This window comes from Spea bombifrons, chromosome 13, assembly GCF_027358695.1.
Source record: "Spea bombifrons isolate aSpeBom1 chromosome 13, aSpeBom1.2.pri, whole genome shotgun sequence".
NCBI lineage: Eukaryota > Metazoa > Chordata > Amphibia > Anura > Pelobatidae > Spea > Spea bombifrons.
Window position 1 is genome coordinate 10,234,635 of NC_071099.1, and position 21,778 is coordinate 10,256,412.

General features: G+C 44.7%; 1 protein-coding gene and 1 long non-coding RNA gene across 3 annotated transcripts in view; both read left to right on the forward strand.

Moving 5' to 3' along the window:
- Window positions 1-15,913, forward strand: part of MYT1 (myelin transcription factor 1) — a 31,035-nt gene extending 15,122 nt beyond the window's left edge. For both annotated transcript variants that reach the window (XM_053452905.1, XM_053452906.1), the window contains exons 5-23: window positions 2,792-3,048; window positions 3,130-3,963; window positions 4,685-4,819; window positions 5,587-5,677; window positions 6,185-6,295; window positions 6,984-7,198; window positions 8,294-8,502; window positions 8,711-8,980; window positions 9,208-9,362; window positions 9,968-10,069; window positions 11,069-11,131; window positions 11,253-11,321; window positions 11,984-12,046; window positions 12,407-12,490; window positions 13,970-14,191; window positions 14,376-14,467; window positions 14,635-14,738; window positions 15,049-15,192; window positions 15,622-15,913. In XM_053452905.1, the coding sequence (XP_053308880.1) occupies window positions 2,792-3,048; window positions 3,130-3,963; window positions 4,685-4,819; window positions 5,587-5,677; window positions 6,185-6,295; window positions 6,984-7,198; window positions 8,294-8,502; window positions 8,711-8,980; window positions 9,208-9,362; window positions 9,968-10,069; window positions 11,069-11,131; window positions 11,253-11,321; window positions 11,984-12,046; window positions 12,407-12,490; window positions 13,970-14,191; window positions 14,376-14,467; window positions 14,635-14,738; window positions 15,049-15,192; window positions 15,622-15,762 (3,361 nt within the window). In that variant the 3' untranslated portion in view covers window positions 15,763-15,913. The remainder of the gene's footprint in view (window positions 1-2,791; window positions 3,049-3,129; window positions 3,964-4,684; window positions 4,820-5,586; window positions 5,678-6,184; window positions 6,296-6,983; window positions 7,199-8,293; window positions 8,503-8,710; window positions 8,981-9,207; window positions 9,363-9,967; window positions 10,070-11,068; window positions 11,132-11,252; window positions 11,322-11,983; window positions 12,047-12,406; window positions 12,491-13,969; window positions 14,192-14,375; window positions 14,468-14,634; window positions 14,739-15,048; window positions 15,193-15,621) is intronic.
- Window positions 15,914-16,706: 793 nt separating this feature from the next.
- Window positions 16,707-18,890, forward strand: LOC128471065 (uncharacterized). The gene is made up of 2 exons (XR_008346089.1): window positions 16,707-16,898; window positions 16,947-18,890. It is a non-coding gene; the product is annotated as an uncharacterized LOC128471065 (long non-coding RNA).
- Window positions 18,891-21,778: the final 2,888 nt, after the last annotated feature.

The window sequence follows — 21,778 nt, forward strand, 5'->3', positions numbered from 1 at the left end:
ATTACACCTGATAGGTGTGTGAGCAGGGGGGCTTGGGGGCAGGCCCGGACTGGGACAAAAAATAGGCCCGGGCATTTAAGCCTGAGCAGCCCTTATTTATTTATTTATTTATTGTTAAAGCCCACCCTTCATGTACCATCTTTGCATTTAATCATTCACACAAATCATTAACACATTCATTAATGCAGTCTCACAAATCATTCAAGCAATTCATCCTCACATGAATTCATTGTCATACGCATTCACACAATTCATCCACACATTCATTCATTCTCATACGCATTCACACTACCCCCTCTCTTCATCTTATCTGCCCCTTCTCACTATGTTCCCCCTTTTCACTATGTTACCCCCTTCCCCACTTCTCAATATGTACCGCCTCTATCTATCCCCTCTCCCCCTTTCTCACTATCTAACCCCCCTCTGCCCCTTCTCACTGCACCCCCCTCCCTCACCCTACTTACCTTGTTGCCGGAGCAAGCAGCAACTGCGACCGCGCCTGTGGCAGGGCAGGATTGACTTAGGGGCTGATGGAGCTGCAGCTCCAGGCCCCCACCTTAAAATAGGCCCAGTCAGGACCGGACTGACTGGTCCTATATGGCCGCATTAACGCAGAGCCCCTTAAGCCCGCCGCAACTACCCCCTCCTAACTATCTACCCTCTCCCTCTTTGAAGTTCACTTACCTTTCAGGAGTCCTGCGGTGGGGGTGCAAGGCCTCTGCCTCCCAGCTCTGCCACTGTATGGAACAGTATAGAGTGATGGGAGTTATGATGTACTTTTAGAGCATGATTAGATCATGAAAAAGACATTGGAAATGGTACAGCATAACACCCATCACTCTCACACACTTACCAATCCACACATATACCAATCCACACACACATACCAATCCACACGTATACCAATCCACACATATATACCAATCCACACGCATACCAATCCACACGCATACCAATCCACACATATATACCAATCCACACGCATACCAATCCACACGCATACCAATCCACACATATATACTAATCCACACACATATACTAATCCACACACATATACTAATCCACATATATATACCAATCCACACACATATATACCAATCCACACACATATATACCAATCCACACATATAGCAATCCACTCTCACTTAATGCTTTCCTACCTTTCCTTTCTTCTTTCAGCTTCTTTTCCTCTTCTTCAGTTCTTCTGTCTTCTCTGTCTTCTTCCGGGTCAGAGGGCACGGACAGCGGTGGGCGCGGCTTCAGTGCTGTGCGCCGGGATCTTACAACAAACCCCGGCGCACAGCAGCTGTTGCCGGGCGGATCACAAGGGAGCGGTATCGGAGGTCTTTAACAGACCTCCGGCTCCCTTGAGTGATTTTAAGCCGGGTTGAACCCGGCTTAAAATCACTCAAGGGAACCGGAGGTCTGTTAAAGACCTCCGATACCGCTCCCTTGCGAGCCTGCTCCTCCAGCGGCGGACATTACTGTCCGTCTCTGGAGGGGTGCCGGGTGCCGCAAGTTGGCACCCTCTGATGAGCGGCACCCGGTGCGGACCGCCCCCCGCCGCCGCCCCCTGGAGTGTGGCGCCCTGTGCGGTCGCACACCCCAAAGGTCGGCCCTGCTCTAAGGGGCCGGGAAGCCCCACCACCGGGGGTTTTTTTTCAACTTTATTTAACATCCTCCATGTTAAATAAAGTTAAAAAAAACTTTATTTAACAAGGAGGATGTTAAATAAAGTTTAAAAAAAACCCGATGTTTTAATCTCAACCCTGTGCGGCCGCAGACCCGTAAGGCCGGCCTTGATGGGGACTTTCCGCCCCCTTAGAGTGGCGGACCAGGTCGCTGTTGCGGCGGGCTTAAGGGGCAGGTGCCCCTTATGCCCTGCGTTAATGCGGCCGTAGGTAGGGTAGGGGCCTGGAGCTGCAGCTCCATCAGCCCCTAAGTCAATGCGGCCCTGCCGTGGCCCGGCCCACCGGGCAAATGCCCGGTGTGCCCGATGGCCAGTCCGGGCCTGCTTGGGGGACACGAGCGGGGGTTTTATTTATATTTTTGCCTTTTAGCTGCCCCACTCCAGGCTGCATTGGCTCAGGACACACAAGCGGAAAGCATGCAAGACATAGAAGTTCCATTAAAGGGGTTCATCCTCTGAAACCCACTCGTAGCGAAATAGATTAAAAGGACGGCTTAATGTCGCTCAATACCCCGATCTAAACGCAAGCAGCCACAATAGGACCGTTAGTTCGTATCGACCGTTCGGTATCTGCTGGTTGTTACAGTCCGGGGCCTTAAACACGTTGCTGAATATCTAATTTCGGCTCAGAAATATGTGATCAAATTAGAAAGAATATTTCTAAGCATCAAGAGACAGTTTGTTGAAGGATAACTACGTTACGCGGCGTTTCCGTGTCATCGGAGATTTCCTAGAACGCGTTCCTCGAGAAAAGACAGTGGCTCTTTTTATTGCCGAGGTATGAAGAAAATGATTACTCCCCGAAGGAGAGGGCTGGAGAACGTGAAATATAATGAAAAACGTCCCTCTGGGATAAAGTCTTATATTCCGAAAGATCAAATTACCGGGCTGTTTATGAAAATCTCTGGAATTTGTAACAATAGATAATATGCATTTATATTTGTCTTCGGAATAAAGATATTACTTGCGATGAATATTTCCTCCGGGAATGGAGGTTTTTAGCTATTAAAACACAGAAATAGATTCCCCCCCTAATTTACTGAATATAAAGGATAAAAAGTGACGTATTGACCAAGTGCGCGTCTTTTTGTCTCACGACAGTTTACAAAGCTGCCCCTTAGCGCGGAAACGCAAGCTGCAGGACGCGGAAACAGAGACCTCATCGTCCAAAAGGAAATCGCACCCGCTCAAGTTGGCGCTGGACGAAGGGTACAACGTGGACAGCGATGGGAGCGAGGAGACCGAGATGAAGCAGGAGGAGTCCGGGTCGGAGGATTCCGAGGGAACGCTAGAAGAGACAGAGGAGGATTCGGAAGCGACAGAACCAAAAGATACCCCCAGCCCAGACCCCGCAGAAGGTGATACAATTGTTTCAAGATCCATGTATGAGAAGTTCCAGGTAGGATAGAGATTAACTTGTTTCGGTTCTTTTTTTTAAGCTGAAAAAGCTACATATGGAGAAGAGACGGCCAACGCTGAAAGCAGCTCTCCTGCAAAACCCGGCTACAGCAGCTACCAGGAAATCATTGCCAATTCTCTGTTGAACCTGGGGCATATAGCCAAGCAGGCGCTGGTGTCAGAGGGGCATTTGGCAGAAAGCGAGCTGGACTCTCCCAAACCGAGTTCTGGCGTGGTAGAGCTAGTCCAGGAGGAGGTCGAAGAAGCCTTGGTGGAGGACGTGTGTGACAAGGAGATCATCATTCAGACTGAAGATGCCGAAGAGGTCATCGAGGTCACCAGTGAAAGGAGCAGCGAGGTGTGTCTGGAGCCCAGGGACGACGTCAACTGCGACGTCAACGCCTGTAAGCTGCAGAAAGACGCAGATGAAGAGGAAGAAGAAGAAGAAGATGACGATGATGACCTTGACGAGGATGATGTTGATGATCTGGACGAAGAGGAAGAGGAAGAAGAAGAGTGTTCCTCTGAGATGGTCAACCAAGATGCGCCTCGTGTTTCTCAGGACTCCCCTAAAATCCACTGTGAAGGACGGTTCAGTCCTAAACCCGAATACTCCGTCATCGTGGAGGTTAGGTCGGACGACGACAAAGACGACGACAGCCATTCTCAGAAGTCGTCCGTGACGGATGAGTCCGAAATGTACGACATGATGACTCGAGGGAACCTGGGTCTCTTGGAACAAGCGATCGCCCTCAAAGCAGAACAGGTGAAAGCCGTTCGGGAGCCGAGTCGATCCTCAGGGGACGTCGCTAAGAATTTCCAGCCGGATGATAAACAAAATAAGTCCATAGACACCATGAGGAAAAACTTCTACGGTAAATTTCTTTCTTTTATTTGTTTCATAATATACATTGAAATATAACCCCCCCCGATACAATGTATCATTAAACCAACGACAAGGGAGACTTTCCGAGCGAGAAGCGATTTGTCTCCCCGTTCGTTTGGCGGCTGTAAACACCGCCCACCTCTTTCTTGCTTTCTAAGCATCGCATCGAGGCGGCTTCCTCTCTCGCCCGTTTGAAAGGCGATACGATATAACTGATCAGCCTTTTCCTCTGGATGATTGAGAAAGTGTAATGTAATCTCCGGAAGCAGATTAGCGCACGGCAAATGGAAAAGCTTGCGCTCTCCCATCGATTCCCCGGTGTCGTTTTCAGCTTGGCTTGTGGGTTACAGTGAGATCCGTATTGTGTTACCGTGTTATTGTGCCGACTCGGAGGACACACATATATATCTCTCTCTATATATATACCATTAACGCGATGACTTTACATGCTGAAAATTGTCACCTAAAGGAATTCTTTTAAAAAATTGATTTGGGTTAAACAGTTCAGCAGCTTTAAGGAAGGACCTTTATCTCCTTTCTACTGCTTAGAATATAAGCAAAGAATTAAAGCAAAGCCTGCTGTGTTTGACCCGTCTGGGGTTATGATCTGTTGGACACGCAGGTGGTAGTTCGTTATGCCGACCCTTTCATTAAACATCAGTTGCCCCCCAAGTAGCTTTTTTCTCATGTGAGTCGTTTGGATTTGCCAGATGCCGCGAGACCGGAGAAGCGAGAGATTAAATGCCCCACACCTGGCTGCGACGGCACGGGTCATGTTACAGGGCTGTATCCTCATCACCGAAGCCTCTCAGGATGTCCTCACAAGGACAGGATCCCTCCGGAGAGTGAGTATAATAAGAATCTGTGTGTTTAGTGGGAGTCGGGCTTGTGTTACATCATCCACACCTGCTAACCCCAGGCTGGCACCTCAGGGGGGGTAATTGGAAGGCGTCTCACGGGCTCCCGGGGGGCGTATTTTTCATGCAATGTTTGGATCGCTGCATGGAAGCCAACGATCTTCTCACGTCTTCCGACGGTAATATCTCAGTCAGCGGCGGCCGATGTGAAGTCGGTATCTGAGCCTGGCTTCGCTTTTATAGTTACGGAGCTCTAATAATGTAAGAGTTAGTTCTCTGTTTAGTGTAAACTCATGAAAAGGTTGTTGGGTTCCTATGGAAACAAAGTAACAAAATCCAGATAGTTGTAGCAAACGCAGTCATTATTCTTAAATAAATCCTATAAAATAAGAACAAAGCCCCACGGGTTTCGCACGTATTCATCGCTCTCTATTTCCATAGATTTAACCCAGAATTAAAATGTTCGGTTACTATCTAGAATTACAGATCTAGAATGTTCTAGTCCTGATATTCCCAGGGTGCATTTGGCCTCTTATTCCTTGGCTGGTCTGGATACCAATAACTCATCCACTTTCCCAATTCAAACCAGTATGGCGGATCATTCCGAGCATAATAATCATAATAAAAAAAATAAAGGTCTGGATGGGGCGCTGACAATTATTCCGTTTATTTGAAGGCCGCCACTGAAATTTATTCTATGAGGTAATAAAGCTTTGATGATAAACTGGTGGTTTTTGTTTCTTTCCGCGGCTCAGTTCTGGCGATGCACGAGAATGTACTGAAGTGTCCGACGCCGGGGTGCACCGGGCAGGGTCATGTCAACAGTAACCGGAACACCCACAGGAGGTAAAACATTAAGGGCCCGGCGGGCAGCTGCTGCAGGGATGTGGGGATCCTGGTGGGAGGGACTAGCTTTGCTGAAGATCAGTGTTGCAAGGGATTGTGGGAGTTGTAGTCTAGTTAGGGGTCGGCTATCAGATAGAGGAGCATTATGCTCATCTGGGTAAGATTCTCTCCCCGAGCTGTGTGGCCGAAGGGGTTAAGCTGATTGTAAGGGTATCTGTGAGGGCCAAACCTATCCAGATATTACATACCATCAGTATTGCAATCTGGCTCTCTGATTGGTCAATGTAACTAAGCAGTTTAAAGAGCAGTTGGTCCGTCCCAACGGTTTGGGTGATTGATGAGTCGGATGCAGGGATCTCACGGCCTTTAACGTTTTGAAATTCGGGATCGATACCTTCCTCGGAGGAGCGGAATACGAGAGTGCCGTTTTCTCCAGATCCACGGGAGGTCTCTCATTTTTCTGTCGATGGACTCAGTGGTAAAGGAGTTATTTTCTGATTCTTGCAGTTTATCCGGGTGCCCGATTGCTGCCGCCGAAAAGTTAGCCAGATCTCATGAAAAGCAACAGTCGCCCGGCGACCTCTCCAAAAGCAGCTCGAACTCAGACAGAATACTCAGGTACGTCGGCAAACACGGGGCCGGTCATCCCAACTGCTGAAACTGAGCTGATGAAGAGTCCGTGGGGCCCTCATTACAGTACTAAGCCCTCCTTAGGCTCCATTCTCAGGGTCGACAGGTGGGCGGGGTCTCTCACAGGATGCGGTGGGATATGATGTCATTTATCAACTTTCTGCGCCACCCTGCAGAAAGTGAGATGCATCTCCAGTTATCTCAACGACTGACCGCTCACCCCGCTGGTTTTAGGGCCCCCATTGCGTAATCTTTGCTGGGCTTCGGTAGAGTCCAGTGGTGGGTCCATACCTGGGAACTCTTTGGCTCCAGCAACCTGGAGCCCAGAAAGCGAGAAGGAGGTACTGCTGATGGGAGTAGGCGGTCCTGCTGTTGTGAGAGGGCGGTCCTGCTGATATGAGTGGGCGGCCCTGCTGATGCGAGTGGGCAGTCCCGCTGACTTCTCGGGACGGACACAATTGTTGGAGGGGAAGTGGGCGGGGAGTGGGGCGTGCCGTGACCCGGAGATTGCCTGTAGTGACCCGGAGACCCGGCGCTTCACCAGGAGTCTCCGGGTAAATTCCAGAAAGTTCTCAGGTATGGATGGGTCTCTATAAAGTGGAATATGGATTAGAGGGAGAACAAAAACATCCAGGTAACAAACTGCGCCCTAACATTCACCCTGTGTGTCCGACAGGCCCATGTGCTTCGTGAAGCAATTAGAGATTCCCCAGTACGGCAGCTACAGACCCAACATGGTTCCCGCGACCCCCAGGGCCAATCTCGCCAAGGAGCTAGAGAAATACTCCAAGGTCACCTTCGATTATGCAAGTTTCGACGCTCAGGTTTTCGGCAAACGCTTGCTTGCCCCAAAGATTCAGACAAGCGAAACCTCACCCAAAGCCTTTAAATGTAAGTAGAAGGTCCCCATGTGGACGTGGAGTGAGATCCATCATGGCCACTCCATTTTTTATTTTTTTTTATACTTAAACTCCGGGGGTATGACTTCAAACATGCCGGCTCACAAGAGCTTACAATCTGTTTAGTAATGCATGGGCATAAACCAAACCATGGCTCAATGGAGATCAAATGGAGTCTGTCGTTTAGATTATGGACAGTCTATAGAAGAAAGTGGTTTAGGAGACCAGCCACGTGTCTCCGTCCGCGTAACTAATCCTCCTTCCTGAAATCCTGGCGTAATCCGCGCCCAGCTGCTCCGAGCAAAGCTGAGAGAGGCCCAGTTATAATAGCGTGATTAGAAACATGCGCGGGATGCGGCGACGTCACCGTCGGGGGTCAAAGGTGTCAGCCTGGGTTAGAGCTGATGGAAAATGTATTTGTTACTGCAAAAGAAGCAAAAATGATTGAAAATAATAATAAATCATTTGCTGAATAGGATCATTTACAACATGAAGCCATTCTGCCGGGAGGCTGTGCCCCCCCCTCAGTAAAGTAAAACTTCCTTCTACTCCATCTCAGCCTCTGACCCTCTAGTGTTAGATTCCTGATGGTTTTAAATATATCTCTCTCCCATCCCATCTCTTCTCTCCCCGTCTCTCTCTCCCAACCCCTTTCTCTTCCTTGTCTTTCTCCCCTCGTCTCTCTCCTATCCCCTCTCTCCCATTCCTTCTCTGTCTCTTCTCTCCTGGTCTCTCCCCTCTCTCAGTCTCTCTTCTCTCCCATCCCCTCTCTCCTCTCTCCTTCTCTTCTCTCCAGGTATCTCTTCTCTCCCCCACCTCTCTCTCCCATCCCCCCTCTCTCTTCTCTCCCTCTTTCCCATCTTCTCTCTCTCTTCCCTCCCCGTCTCTCTCTCTATTTTCTCCCCTCCAAGCCGAACATTTTTATCCTGCGAACCATTCCCCATTTTTATAAGAGTATGGTTACGAAGATCTTGCAGTGCGGTTGGGTGAAGGGCTTTGGTTCTTGTACGGGGTGAAACTCCCGGATATGTTACATGTTCCATACAATGTTCCGTGTTTATCTACTCATTCTTCCCACCTCTTGCAGCCAAACCTTTTGCAAAGACCTCTTCTCCCAGCGACAGCCCGTCCGGCAGTTATGTGAAAAGCACTTCCTCATCGTCCTCCTCCGGCTTTGATTACACTCACGATGCCGAGGCCGCTCACATGGCCGCCACCGCCATTTTGAACCTTTCGACCAGATGCTGGGAGATGCCGGAGAATCTTAGCACCAAACAGCAGGATCTCCCCAATAAAGTGAGTCAGAATGCAATATTAATAATATTAAGTGAGTCGGAGGATTTAAAGTCATATCTTCTAAAAGTTCTCAGCCCACTAAGTGACCGCAGGGTAAGCAACACATTGTGTAGACCCCTCTGACACTTATAGGGTTAATTGAATGTCTGTGGGGGTATATTCAGAAAACCAGCGGTGGCATTAAGGTGTTCTTGTCTTCGTCTTGCAGTCCATGGACATTGAAGTGGATGAAAACGGGACCTTAGACTTAAGTATGAACAAACACCGGAAAAGGGATAACGCCTTTCCTTCCAGCAGCAGCTGCAGCAGTAGCCCCAGCATGAAATCCCCGGACCCGTCTCAACGCCAAAACTGCCCCAGTGCCACAAGCAGCACCATGACCTCACCCCAATCCAGCCAGACCTCTCGGCAAGATGACTGGGACGGACCCATTGATTACACCAAGCCGAATCGCCACCGCGAAGAGGAGCCGGAGGAGGTGGGTGTTTGGGGAACGTGATGAGATACGTGATAACCTTTTCAGAATGGGTCGGAAGAGTCCCCTTCTGGGTCTTTACCGAGTTCACCCAAGCTTTGCGGCCAACGTCCGTGGTCAGCTCCAGGTCGTCTGTTAACGGGGCCCACGTTATGTTTTGAGACTTTTAGACCAGGTGAGTAGATCAGACCAAGACTGAAACCATGTCCTCTGTTGTTTTTTTTTTTAAGTCGGAGCCTGCGGGGGCATCTTTCGCTTCTTCCGAAGCCGATGACCAAGAGATGCAGGAGGAAAACTTTGAGGATCGGAAATACCCCGGAGATGTCACGCTGACCAATTTTAAACTGAAATTTCTCTCCAAGGACAGCAAGAAGGAGCTTCTGACGTAAGTTAAATGAAGCGAAGCCAAGCGGAGGCTTTGAGTACTTAATACTCGGCACCGGGGCACACAGCTCAGCTCGAAAGGGTTATAAAGGTAGCATAATTCAAGTGGCAACAGTAGCTAAGCTCACGTATCAGTCACAAATACTCTTGGAAGGTAGAAGGGTCTGTAATGCATGACATGATAAGTCTACTTTGAGAAGAGGCCCTTTGCCACCTTATCCTCTTAAAATACTCTTGTTGGGAGGGCAGGTAAGTGGATGATTTGGCAACCATGGCGTTCACTTCCCTTTAGTCTTATTTGATCCACCCAAATCCTTAACTCTGCTGCCGAAAACATATAACATACTCCTTCGGGGAAAGGAAGTTTAACGTGTATAGAGGCGCTAGGCTTCTGGACAGTAATGTCCTCCTACTATGGCATTAAGTTGGTTGGAAAATCTGGACCCCGCTCTCCAGAGGCGTAGGTACCGCCATTTTTTATACCCCTGTTGTTTATCCGAGACCTAGAAGTAGGGTCCCCATTTTTTGCCCAGACGTACCCCCTGCATTCAGACTGGCGGAACACGCGCCTCCCGTTGGACTCACATGAAACCACTATTCTCCTAGATACTTTTCTGCACAACGGGAATTTCAGCCAGTACGCGATGGGGGGTGCGCAAGTCCAAAAGGGGGCGAAGGAGGAAAAAAGGCAGCAACCCTCATGAATGAGTAAGTTCTGCACAAAAACTCTACTGTAGAAATGGAAATGAATATGAGGGTCGGTCTCGTTGCAGCAAGAGACCGCTGAGGCTGGAATGGTTCTTGCTGGTTTCTGAAGGGTCAGAGTTGTGGTCTTCAGAATTCTGAGTTATCTTCAATCGCACAGTGAGGTCGTTCATGCCCTACGGCGTCCTCATGTAATAGTCACCAATACCAGGATTTTCCAGATAGCTTTAGAGTCGTCTTTTTCCAAAATATTTATTTTCAGTCCAGAAGTAGACTTGAGGACCATGAATAAGGGTCCTGGTTAAGGATATAAGGATGATGAGTATTGAATGTTGATACAGATAAGTCGTCCTAGACTATGGTTTATTCTTAACAGTTTTAAACAATCAGTGAATGTGAGATTTTGTTTCATAGGGTTTACAGAAAGATAATTTTCAGGATAAATGTTAGAACATGCAGTTTTTGGAAAGGGTGATTTGGGTTTTTATCGATCGAACGCCACCTGCCCTCCTTTCATGAGTAGACATTCTCCCTCCTCGATGCGTCTCCTTTGTGTAAAACCCTGCGTCCTCACTGCGTTATTGATCCAGCAGGAGGCCAGTTTGCTCTCCAGTTGCACAAAGCGTATAGTTTTGCGCTTGTGTTGGTCTTACTGGTGCGCAGAATGGGGTGAGATGTGAAGCGGACGCACCTAAAACCTATTACGGGTTCTTAGGTTCTCCAATGGATTTGTAAATTGCTCTCTCCGGCATTTATGGACTACAAATCCCACCATGGCCCCAACTCGCTAAGCATGCTGGGAATTGTAGTTCATAAATATTAAGGGATCTATTATAATGACACACGTCACTAGCACTGGGGGGTTTATTCTGGGTTCTAGAAATGGTCAGCAGCCAATAGGATGTCCCCGTTTCACTGGATCATTGATCGCCTTTTATAACTAAATGCTTACTTTCTTTGTGCTGCGTCTGGTTTGTAACCTTTGACGTTTTGTCCTCACAGCTGCCCTACCCCAGGCTGCGACGGAAGCGGACACATTACAGGGAATTACGCCTCTCACCGCAGGTTAGACCCCTCCTGGACTCCTCTTTCCGCTCTGGCTTGCTAGCTTTTTAATTTATGGTTGGTACTGTCCCGCACTCCTGCTTTTTTTGGCTTATCCAGATCTCTATCTGTTCTCTTACAGCCTTTCTGGTTGTCCTCTTGCTGACAAGAGTCTCAGAAATCTCATGGCTGCCCACTCTGCTGATCTCAAGTATGTCTGCGCTGAACTGTACCTACCCCTCTTTCCCCTAAAACTGCCTCTCCCTTCAACCCTGTCTCCCCTCTCCCCCGCTTACCGAAATCTGCTGAGGCTATAAAGGCTAAATGACTTACCAAATAATATTGTAACTTATATATATATAAAAAGCCATTGACGCTTCGATGGATGTGACCAATGGCTCCATAACTGTCCGGTCCGACGGTCGTTTGAGCTTTCAGCAGATTTCGTGTTTCCCTTCCGAGCTAAGCTAACCCTTGCCCTCTGCATGCCTTGCTTTTTTATCATTTGCAACAACACGGAATATCAGACATGTATTACAAACCATCATTGCTCCTGATGGTGAAGATGTAGATGCTTTAAAAGAGAAAGAAGGTTCTTCGAGCTGGGAACCCGGGTTTGGTTTCCACGAGACCCTACAAAGGTCCATTTAGTGTCTTTTCAGTAACATTTACGAAACTAAACTTCCTGAAAGATAATAACATCTATTTTATATGTGTAACGGGGCATTTATTCCATGAACGGGTAGATACATTGACAGTGATACATTGTATGAGGGTTTGATGTGCTCTAGATCGGTTCTAGGCTAGAGGTTGGCGATAGATTTCCTGGTGGGCTCATGGGCTCTAACGTCTGATGCTCTTACGTTCCTCCAGGTGCCCAACTCCTGGCTGTGATGGCTCCGGACACATTACAGGGAATTATGCTTCTCATCGGAGGTAAGTTCCGTGGGAAATCATTCTAGAGTCTGACCCGTTGCTTGGGCCAACGTTCTGATTAATGGGGTTAGGTCACACAGGACAGGGTATTCTTGGCTCTTTCGGGATATGTTTGCGACCTGCAGGATTCATGATTTTGATTAAATATAATACCCATGGGAACCAATGGAATATTCTTGCTGATGTTTTCACTCTGCCAGTACAGCCTATCGCTGGATCGTTTGTGTACCTCATTCGTTACAAGAGTAAACCCGCGATCCTTCCCAAAACCTGTTCCCAGCTCGTTCCGGCAACCGACGTCGGAACGGGAAGCCTCGGAGCGGAATGTGTGACGATAATCTTTTATCTGTGAATTTACAGCTTGTCAGGCTGCCCCCGTGCCAAGAAAAGCGGAATCAAAGTTACGCCGACAAAGGATGACAAGGACGACCCCGAGCTAATGAAGTGAGTAGAGACTGGAGACTGGGGGGGGGGGTGCAGATAATTACGCCTAGAATAGTTAAATAACAGAAACTACAAGAAAAAGGTTAGAGCATTAGAGGCGAGAAGCGGAGCTCCAGCTCCCAATGTCTCAAACTTTAACCTCCACACCCTTTCCCCTCAAAAAAGAGTCTTCAGCCTTGGGCTGCATGACACTTCCGTCTGTACCGTTCCGTTTGGATACAAAGTTTCAACCTATATTTATGTAAAATATATACGGTTTCTGGGTCGGGCCTTTCTTAAATAAAATCATCGGACGGCAGAGAGTTTTTTCTTCGGGTCAGAAAACTTTCTACGTCTCCTGCGTTGAGTCTCGCTCGTCTCTAATGGCCAGCGAGGAGCAGCAGCGTTGGGCTGTTACCCTCACCGGTTCCATGAGATCTCGTAGGGAATGATTTACAGGTTTCTGGAGTCACGGCCGCGGAATAGACGGCGTCCTATGGAATAACCATATATATTTATAACCTCCCGTGGCTTCCGAGTGCGTATGGTCCCCAGGCGGCGGTGTACCGCGCTTCCATCAATAGCGGTGCCCAGCACTTGGGATAAGACTCCTGGCATGAAATCTATTCCATCATTCCCATAATGGATCCTCGGAAGACGTCTTAAGTTTCCTTCCCTGCTGAGGGCAGAGCTGTTCTCTTTATTAACTATTCTTCAAGTTAATGAATATACATGAGATAGAAAATCGCTGCCGTCTTTCTAATAAACCATTGGCAGCCGGGGCTTTAAACCGACGTCTATGACTTGACGTTTCTCCCAAATTCCAATTCCTGCGCTTTTATCGTAACTCTAGGAGTGCCGGGGGGGGGGGGTAACAAGGGCAATTTCCAACCAACCTAATGCATAGGAAGCTTTAGTCCACCCCCCCCCAAACCTTTCCAAAGTGCGCCAGGTCGATGATGCTGATTGGTTGGCATCCATAAGCACGAGGTGCGATTGTAAATATTTTTTTCTCAGTTCTGAGGGATTTGATCATTTTTCTCGGAGATTTCCAAGCTTCCCGCTGGCGCTGATATTACAAACACATTGTTCTGCATTTCCAGCCAATTACAATCAGCATTAGCATTTTTTTAAAATTAACCAAAAAACACATCGATGAAGCTTCATCCAGCATCCAAACAGCACAGTTTGAAGGAAATTACAATGAGAATTAGCGTTTTTTTTGGGGGGGGGTTATGTAAAATTATATTTTAAAAAAAACATAATAAAACTATGGAGCATCAGAAAAATACAGGAAAAAGGTGCAACTCATTCCAGTTCCAAACAGCCAATTACCTTTCTTCTAACCATTGTTCTGCTTCTATTGGGTCATTTGACAACATGGTGACCAATAAGGGTGGCCAAGCAGAGAGGAGGCTGGGTAGTGGAGGCGGTGGAGGTCGCATTTTAATGCTCCGTAATGTCTTTTCTCCTGGTTTAACCCTCTCTTTCTGTACTCAGGTGCCCTGTGCCAGGCTGTGACGGGCTTGGACACATCAGCGGGAAATATGCATCTCATCGCAGCGCGTCAGGCTGTCCGCTGGCGGCCCGTCGGCAGAAGGAGGGGGCTCTGAATGGCTCTGCCTTTTCATGGAAAACCTTGAAGAACGAGGGTCCCACTTGTCCCACCCCGGGGTGCGACGGCTCAGGTCACGCCAACGGAAGCTTCCTCACCCACAGGAGGTACGAACAGACTTTGTTGATCTAGAACCGTGTTGTCTACGTTTTATAATCTGGAGGAGCACAAACCATTAGGAATGGATTGGGTGGCGGTCACCATGCAGCCCTGATTATACTGGTTATACTGGAAACTGCCTTAATTACTCTGGTAGGACATATTGACAGAGCTGTCTTGTCTTCTCCCCAGTTTGTCAGGCTGTCCAAGAGCTTCTTATGCTGGGAAGAAAGGGAAACTCTCAGGAGATGATATTTTAGGCACAAAATTCAAGACCAGCGACGGTAAGTGGTGGCATTGTATGTCTCCAAAGGTTATTAATAGATATCTAATTATGGCATAGGAAATTGAAATGATTATGAGTCAGACCTTCAAAGCACAATCTATCTGAAGAATGTGCCATAGGTTACTGTCTTCTAATGAGCTAACGATGGCCGTCTACTTCCTACAGTCTTGGAAAACGATGAAGAAATTAAGCAGCTGAACAAGGAGATCAATGACCTGAACGAGTCCAACTCAGAGATGGAGGCCGACATGGTGAACCTCCACACTCAGGTCAGTGGTTGCCGAGTCTTATGGCCTGTTATTAGATGGTCACCAGACATGTTTGCATGTAGGGGCAAGCTGGTGCTTTTCAGGAGGACTTGGGATGAGTTTTTGCTTAAAGTGAACATTCGGCTCATCCAGACAAACCCAACATAGTCCAAGCGTCTCATTGGCCACCATAAGTCATGTCTTGTCATATGGACGATGGCCCATGAGGCCATATGTAAAAGGCTAGATGTGTTTCAAGGCTGAGTTTTAGTCTTTAGAGGTATTTTGTTGCTCGTTTTTAGTAATATCTTCTTCCATCTCTTGGTTACAGATCACATCAATGGAGAAGAACCTGAAGAACATGGAAGAAGAAAATAAAGTAATTGAAGAGCAGAACGAGGCCCTGTTTGTGGAGCTTTCCGGGCTAAGCCAGGCCCTTATCCGAAGTCTTACCAATATCCGCCTTCCACACATGGTACGTAATTCCAGACCCAGCATGGGGTGGCGTTAGATTACCCCAATGGAGTAATGACCTGTCTTCCAGTACTAACCCAGTCTGTTGATGGGACAAAACGATAAAAGAATCCACCTTTAACGAAGCAGAGACATCTTGTCATATATCGTGTGGGTTGATATGCTGTATTTCATGGAAGAACCTCCAGGCAATTGACCAGCACGACCCAATAACCCTTTTTTTGCCTTTGAGCTGAGTGGCCCCCCAAAAATTAAAAGAGCCCTGACAATGTGTTTTTTTATTTTATTAGTGGTTTAATTAGGGACAAAATATAAATTGGAACAAAAAAAATAAATTTAAAAATACAAAAGAATCGGACATGTGTATATATCCTTTACATCAATGACGGTAGAGGGTGGTCTTATATCGTATTTTTATCTTTTCTTGCAGGAGCCAATCAGTGAGCAGAATTTCGACGCCTATGTGAATAAACTTACTGACATGTACACCAATCAGGAATGCTACCACAACCCCGAGAACAAAGCTCTGTTAGAAAGTATCAAGCAGGCCGTCAAAGGGATTCAGGTTTAATTTATAAAGGAGGACGACATCCGGTCGAGTATTCAGGTCAACGAGCCAATCGGTTTGTGTGTTGAATAAAAATATATAAAAAAAAAACAAAAACAAAAACTAAAAATGGACCAAATGAATTTAAATTAAATGAAAATAATATGAAAAAAAAGGATGAGGATTTTTTTCTCTTCCGTACCCGTTGGGAAAAAAAAAAAAAGGAGAAATGAAACTTTTTTTCCTCAAATGTGTCGCCCCTGACTTTTGGAAGAAGACCAGGTTCCATTTACCTGGATATGAGGATCGATTATAACAGACAAAGTGACCGGGGAAGGAGTTGGGTCAGAACTCGGAGACGCTTATATAAGCAAACACCCTGGGGTTTGTTCACGGACCAAATTCAACCAGAAGCCAAAACAAGAGATTTAACTCTACTGACAAGCTCTCTGGGCCATCAGGATTTTTATTTTGTATTATTTTATTTTTTTGAGAACGACAGGAGAAAAAAAAAAAAAGAAAAAAAGACAAGTATTATACGTGAGGAAAAAAAAAATCTTCTTTATTTTTTATTTTCCACAGGAAACATTTAAAAGAGCAGTTCTGTAATTTCTGCCGAAGCGCAAAGGGTTAAAGGTTCTCAGGGATAAGCTTTTGGGGTTACAACTGCATTAATTTATTGTTTTGTTTTTTTTTCTCCATTTTTGTGTCTTAACTATCTTGCTGCCTGGCGTAGTTTCGAGGAAGGTGATGTTCGGGTCACGTCACGTGTTACAATGTTTCTTCGGCCCCTTCTAGCGGTTAAGGGGCTTCCATTAACCGATGCGTTTCGCTGCCAGAACAAGCTGGTGACTGGTGTCGTGGCGAGCGTGTGTGTGTGCGCGTGCATGTGTGCGCGTGTGTGTGAGGGTCAGCTATTTGTATCCAGCGTCTGTAACTTTGTATTCTGGAAGTCTCGGTTACACAGGTACACGTAGAATGCTTACTTGCTTCATATTACAAATATACCCTACGGAAAAGGGGTAAAAAAAAGTGGGATTTCGGCCACTTCCTGTGCGTTTACCTGTTAGATTTTAATATATTTATTCGCTTTTCCCTTAATTGATTTTAAGAAGCAGAGCAGTAGATCTGGGGAACCCTCTGACATGTAGAGTCGTAGCGTTGTCCTCTTTATTACAGGGAACTTAACGCCAAGTGAGATGTTAGAGCCCCATCGATAGCCCCCCCATAGGGTCTCTAGTAGCCGTGTACACAACCGCTGGTGAGGAAATATCTTCAAAGTAACAATGAATTTCACAGAATTATTTTTTTGCCATTAAATATATTTTCAATTAGTTTGGACACCAAGGTCTTCGTGGTTCAGCACCAGCGAAGGGCTGAGAAGTTCTAAGACCCCCGGAGATGTCTTTGTAGCCCGTGCTGCTCGTCCTGTAGCATCTCCAGTCTTTCTGTCTTATGGCTCCTTGGGCCTGTAATGAGATTTTGCGCGTAAAGCACAGAGGGGTTTCGAGCAGATATTACACGCGGTCACTGTGCACTTTAAGATCTGCTTGAGCTCTAGAAAGTTCTAGGTGCAAAGAGTTATATACTGTACAGAGAGAGATATCTATTAGTGCGGCTAGAGGCTTATCAAAGGAATTTAATTGCCCCCCGTCGCTAGTGAGGATTCCTGATTGGAGAATCTATACATCCGGTCAGTCCCGCCATCAGAATCTATACATCCGGTCAGTCCCGCCATCAGGGGTACGATTAGTACCCATGTACGAGCTCTGGCCTCCTGGACTGTCACGGGGCCCCCTAGTGGTCCCTTTGCGGCCAGCTACCTATGTCTGGCCTCTCGCAGGCTTTGGGGAGCCTTCCTGGTGGCCCCTTTTCGGACTTTGGGGCCTACTGGTTCCACTGTGAGCCTTAGAGCCTGGTGGCCCTAATGTGAGCATGGGCGGGCAGTAGGAGGAGCATGAGGCGGGGCAGTGGGAGGAGCATGGGGTACAACGCCGATTTCCGACGGCGGCCCTTAATCCGGCTAATACACAAAAGGGGGGTAGACTTTAACGCTTAATAACTCGCGCCAGGAAGGCATCGGTGACCTTTCCAATTTCCATAAAGGTTAAAGTAGCAAAAGACATCTCGTAATTTAAATCTATGTCACCCGTCTAGGTCACGGTGCAAATAATCAAAAAAAAAAAAGGAAAGTGTCAAAAAAAACCAACACACGTCCTTGTACATAAAGTTTGATACAAATGTGAATAAAAAAAACAACTAGTCTTATCAGTAGAACAGCCGCACTTCCACATATTAACATTATTAGTTTAATTATCTTGTAAATTATTTAATTTCAACAAGTTCTGTTATAATTTATTCATAAAAACCGTATGTGATCTTTTTACTATTTATTTAAATTGTTACGTTAATTTATTCATGTTTGGCTTATTTTATCTGGACACACGATAATAGGGAGGAAAGACAAAATATTAAAAAAATAAATAAATAACCTTTTTTGACAATAAATTATATTCCACTGGGAAAAAAAATGTTATCTACAGCTGATAGTTTTGATGAAACCTAGTTATTTTTTATAAATTTTTGTTATTTATTCTTTTAAACAGCGGGAATTTTTTTAAAATATATTTTATAAAGGAGGAGTTTTGATATTTTTTGTTTCTTTTTATTTTATTGGGGTAGGTGAAAAAAAAATATTTTTGTTTCTGTTTAATTTTTTTTTTTCTTACATTTTTTGTGCAAATCTTTGGTGCTGGAAATGCCGGTGGTGAAATTTACGCAAAATCACCATAGGCTTTTCTGTCCCCAAAATTGGGATATACTATGTTTCAGGCACTGATGACAGTATATTAAAAAAAAATGCTGTATTTATTTAATAATTATTTAAGTAAAATGAACTTGTGAAAACATTGTATATTTATTTTGTCCTGTTCGTGAGTCTGTTACGTGATTGTTTACGTGAAGAAATCCTGTTAATATTTAAAATTAAAAAAAAAAATTAAAAAATAAAAAGTAAAAAAAGGTTGCTTTGAAGGCTGATGCGGACTAGCTGTTACGTGCTAATCTCTCAGATACTGTGATTCCGGCCTCAGGGAATATACAAAACCAACCTGACAACACTTCAGAAATAAAATTCAAATTCTACTTGTGAATGTCTGTCTTTTTTTTTATTTATTTTTTATTTTATTTTTGTTGCTCAAAAATGTCTTATTTGTATGAAACCCAGTGAATGTAATGTTTATGGAAATATACGAATAAATTAAAATATAGATTGTTGAAACATTGAGTATAGACAGGAAATATGGAACAATGGAATAAAGTGATTGGGTGATTTACCTATGCCTAGCAAGGTTTTATTTATTTTTTAAAATATTTTTTTATTATTTTCAAATAAAAAAATCAACAGTAGAAATGAAGCCAGGAATTTGAGTAGAGAAAATTAAAATCTATTTATTTTTTACCATTAAATTTGGACACATTAAGGCCTGAAATGAGCTTTACTACATGCTTTTTCATAAATTTTTCAGTAAATTTTCTCTGCCAAATGTCATAAAATTAGATATGGTGGGTAGGAGGCTGCCTTGGGTTACAAAAAAAACATGTTTTAAAATGTAATAACATGAAAATCCAGATTATTCTTGAATTCATTTTTTTAAAAATTATTTTTAATATATTTTATATTTTTTGTACCCCGATATAAATATCTAGAATTTTGTATACCCCCATGTAATCGAAGGCCGTTCCAATCATGTGTTTCCTAACGCTGTTTGTTCTTCGAGTCACACAACAGAAGCTACTGAATTATTATATAAATTAATCACAATGGGCTGTTGCCACAAGAATATCTAATGCATCACATAAAATGCTTGTTCTATCAAAAAAAATGTCAGTAACTATGGAAACTAGAAAGGCCGATGCGGTGTTTTCAGGATGACATATATGTTTCTGTACAGAAGCCCAGATTTCACATTAGTGACGGGTGCGCTTTCTATTCCAATTTCACATCAGCGGGGAAAAGGAAAAAATAATCCTAATAATAATAAAAAATGAATGTGGCATGACGATGATCAATAATTTGCATATGCTTGTGGTGACCTCACCGGGGGTAACTCAAGGGAGTGCGGGGAGGGCTACTGGGGCAAGAAACTGTCAGCGGAGTATGATGCATGCGGTTGGCCGTTGCTGGGAAGGATATTGTGGAGCTGGGCACAACAGCGGCGACACCTGCTGGACAAATCGAGAATTACAAAAAATTCATCCGACCCACCCAAAAAGTTTCATTTTATAACAATAATTCTTCCAAAATTATGTGCTATACTGAAAACAAACCTTACCACCTCATATCTGTAAGAGTCCCTTACGTTTTAAAAGCCTTAATTGGTCAGATTTTGAATATTTTTTAAATTATTTTGCTTGAAAATTAATATTTAATTTTTGTATCGTGTGAAGAGACACTCTCGGAGTTTTTACACCGTATAACTGCTTAAAAACACCCCTTTTTAAGGGATAATTTGGCACCAGTCCATGGCAGAACCTGTTGTGCAGGCTTATTACTGTACAATAGGCATTGTGAGTAATAATAAAAAAAAAAACAACTAAAAATTAGAAATAAATAAAATAAAAAAATCTGAATTAATAAAAAAAACAATAACAAACATGAAAAATACTTTTTTTGGAAGAACAATTATGCTATTTAGAAACAAGGTTAAAAATCTGATGTTCTAACAGCGCGTAACGACAGAGGATATTTAACTACTAGTCGGAAATGGAATTGAATAAAACATGTCATGTTTCAGCACCTTTTCCGCTAGATTCTGGGTTTATTTTTAATGAACTGATTCCGCGAGTGGATTGATAGATAACAATACAAAGCGGGGTTACCGCGCAGGGGGGGTGGGAAACCGGACACCCTCTGTCTTTCACTCGCACTAAGCCGGTTCAGTTATTATGTTAATAGGGCCCTCCGGAATAACGCGACAGATGGAAAGCTACAAAAGGGACTCTTTTATTGCATTTTACTCCTGGAAAAGTTTTTCTAAGGGATTAAACTCATTTGTGAACTCACGCAAATGAAGAGACAACCTATTATTTTATTTTTTAAATTATTTTTTTTTTTGCATATTCTGTAAATTTTATTCTAAAATAATAATTGATAATAAAAATGATATATACAATATATAATAATATAAGGAGGAGTAGGGTACCATCCCCCGCCATCTCTCTGGGAGCAAATACTTTTAATAATGAAGAGATACTTACGCAAAAAATAATTAAAAGAATAAAAAAGTCTCCTTTGTGACGTTTAGCCCATCTGCTGTAAAAATTGAATAAACCCCTCCCCAAGAACAGATATTTTGTGGGCACCTTGCGTTCTTTTACGTTCATTACAGTTCACAATATCATGTTTGTATGATCCAGAATTAAAAGTTTTTTTTAATAAAATTAGATTTGATTATTAGAGCAACCTGTAGCCGGTGCTGGCTGTTTAAGGGTTAACTTCCGGGATGCTGAGGTCAGGCAGATCGGTGGCAGCCTGTGGCAGAACCCGCATCAGCTGATCTATTTGCTGTCCTGACACTTAACATTAAGGGAGAGATAACATAACAGGGAGTAATAATCCATGGCGGGGGGGTAATTCATATATAGTGTTGTATAGGATCCGGAGGGTAAATAAGACGTAAAGCTGAAGTACCACTTGGTAACTACAATCGATACCCCATCCTCGGCTTTACAGAGCGACCCCACCTGGTGCGAAACGCCTTCATTGTTCATGCATTGGGGGGATGGGGTATCATTGGGTGTTATTACCCCGGTCCGCTCTGGTACCACACACATTCTAAGCTCAGAACACGTAACTTTCTGTTCTTTTTGGAAAGTTTGCTCATTTCCTGAGTAAAAATCCTCGAATCCCGCCGGCATGTACATATGTTTAGCGTGACTTTCCCTTTTCTCCGTTATAAATAAGTTACACATTTATTGCTATTAACTTTTTACACGTCACACGTATGTCCATCACGTTACATACACCTTAACGTGTGGT